This window comes from Daphnia pulicaria, chromosome 2 (genome assembly GCF_021234035.1).
Source record: "Daphnia pulicaria isolate SC F1-1A chromosome 2, SC_F0-13Bv2, whole genome shotgun sequence".
NCBI lineage: Eukaryota > Metazoa > Arthropoda > Branchiopoda > Diplostraca > Daphniidae > Daphnia > Daphnia pulicaria.
In genome coordinates, this window is record NC_060914.1 from 8686141 (window position 1) to 8688705 (window position 2565).

A 2565-nucleotide genomic window follows, 5' to 3' on the forward strand; every position below is an offset into this window, starting at 1 on the left:
CTGTTTACAGGTTAAGCAATCCTCATATGGTTAGAACCATTCTTCTTAAACACCCATCAACCTACTCTGGTGGTAGGTCATACGTCCTCGGACGAAGGACACCATTACGACCAACATAGTTAATCGTAAAACTAGCAATAGGCAAGCCTACTGCCCCACTCTGAGCCCGCATAGCGGCACACACCTCATCCAGAGCCGGTCCAGCGTCCTGGATCCCAGGCTCAACCCTCTAAGCGTTTACCACCGGTACGACGGGAAAACGTGCGCACGCGGCCCGATACGCCTCCACAAAGGCGGCGTCCTCATCCTCTCAAACTGCAACTCATCCTCCAAAACGGCAGAAGGCGAACCGGATATGACGGCCCACGGACGACGCGAAACGTCTGGTTCCGGTTGTTCAAAAATGTACCTAAAGGCACGATTACGAACGTCATATATGCGCCCAACATCCAAATTTGGATAGTTCGGAGCGTACGCCCCAAACACGATGGTAAGGATCTCGAGCACCTTCGGCCTACGCCTAAGGGCAGGGAGGGCACCCCGATCAAAGAGATCACAAACAATAAGCCTAGTGGCCCGTAAGGCATGATGGAATTTGTACATTACAGGCGTAGGCGTGTGGATGCACGGATTTTCTGGGGTACCATAACAAACGTCACGCAGGATCGTCTTACCATTTGAATCCATAAACACACGATTGGCGGCACAATATAAATACTCACGATTTACACCGTCCGCGGGATCAGCACCCATCCGCCAGGAGTAGACATGCCCGTCCGTGTTCATGAATATCGCGTGCTTCGCGTCATGGACGGGAAGCATGCGAAATTCAGGCCCAAGTTCGGGATCATTGTCAATACCTAGTGGAAAACGCGCTGCCATGATAGAGAAAAATGAAAGAATTAACGAAAAAATTAGGACGAACAAGAAACCTTCAGAAAGAAGGTTGGCTTGCCAACTTTGCTGCAAATCGACATAGCATCTTGGTATGATTGCTTCATGGCTCTTGGACTGTCGATGAAACTGGATGAGAGAATATGAATTGTGCCGACAGTCTTATTTTCTCTCTCTGTGCGATTAGAGACATAGTCCATGAGTCCGTCGTACTGGGCAACTCGCAGCTCGGCTTGATGTTCCCTAATGTACTTGACACGATTGGCTTAAATCTTCACGTACGAATCAACTATCCATTGCTGTGTGAGGGGTCCTCCGGCCAACACTTGGTTGAAATAATTGCGAATGGATATGAGATAGCTGTAGAATTCGCACTGAGTTACTCTCTTCCTTTTGCCACTGCCTCGGTTCAATGAATGGGGATCGTTGTCATCATCACCTTCAATTTCTTCTTCGGCATCAGGTTCTTCTTCTTCGTCTAAAACTTGCTGCTCATCACCTTCGTCAACATCCATGGCTGTAGCTCCCTCTCTCTCTTTCCGTGTAGTGGTGGTGTAAGGCATATTTGAATGCCAACCATCCTCACCGTTGGGGAAGAGCAAGGGATAAGTCATCGGATCGCACATTGGTTTCTGGGGATTGATCTGGATGAATTTTCTGCCTCTGCTTGGAATAAGAAGATGGCCTCGAATGTCCCTGTCTACCGGTGGCTCTCCGTTGACGCTCTTGAAAATGATGGCAATATCATCCGTCGTTGGGTTGTTGTAGCGTCTCTGATCCAGATTTTTCCGATCACTGCTGATGAACATGCCCACAAACTGATGAGGACGATTTTCAGCTTCGGCTTTAAGGTACTCTTCTTCCAGAACTTGCCGCATTTTCTTGTAAATGGCTGCAAAGGGATTGTTTTCTCGCAGCATCTCGTCTAATTCTTCCATCAGATCCCTACAGCATCCTCCATTCGCTTCAACATTCGCTCTGTAACTACTGGCCTGTACCGCATCCATAAAGTAGAGGTCCGCGTACTTTGGATTTTCAGTAGTACCAACGGCAGCCGTGTTGTGATACACTTGGCCATGGTTTTGCTTTCGGATGATCGTTCTGCAAGAGTTTCGCCAGAGGTTCAGGGCACTCTTTTAGAGGTGGAAGAATGACTCAGCCCTTTTTGCAACATTTCTGAAATTTCTTGTCTTGCGGCCGTTCTCCTTTAAATGCTTTGCGCCACATTCCTCGCAAATCAAGTTCATTTCTCCACAGAAGTGGATTGGAACATTGGCTTCAGACTCAATCTTCTTGCAAGCTGCGCGATGAGTCCTTGGAACACCGGCCCGGTTTCGCTCTTCCAATATCTTTTCTCGATGGGACCGTTCTTCGTCAGTTTCAAGGGGGATCATTTCGGCATGCTCGACTGCATCCATAGCTCGCATCATTTCTCCATTTTCTTCTCTTTCTACACGGAGAAGTTCCATACGAATTCGACTTTCTTCGCGACGTTCCTCCGTTTCCTCTTCGTTTTCTGTCTCTCTGTAAGTTACCGTCTGTTCTCTATTTACTCTCCCCTTCGCACTTCAGCTTCTTCCTGGGATTCTTCATTGAGATACAGTTGGTGACGCAATCTATCTGCTATTGCAACTCCAATTCTCTCTTCTCCTGTTTGTTGTTCACGCAGAA

The 2565-nt window shown here is 48.0% G+C and overlaps 1 protein-coding gene across 1 annotated transcript; it reads right to left on the reverse strand.

The window, feature by feature from the left end:
- Positions 1 to 1160: 1160 nt before the first annotated feature.
- LOC124327698 lies at positions 1161 to 2324 on the reverse strand. The gene is made up of 2 exons (XM_046786697.1): positions 2050 to 2324; positions 1161 to 1995 (listed from the first exon to the last, which is right to left on the reverse strand). Exons 1-2 carry the CDS (start codon positions 2322 to 2324, stop codon positions 1161 to 1163), a joined length of 1110 nt encoding a protein of 369 aa, XP_046642653.1.
- Positions 2325 to 2565: the final 241 nt, after the last annotated feature.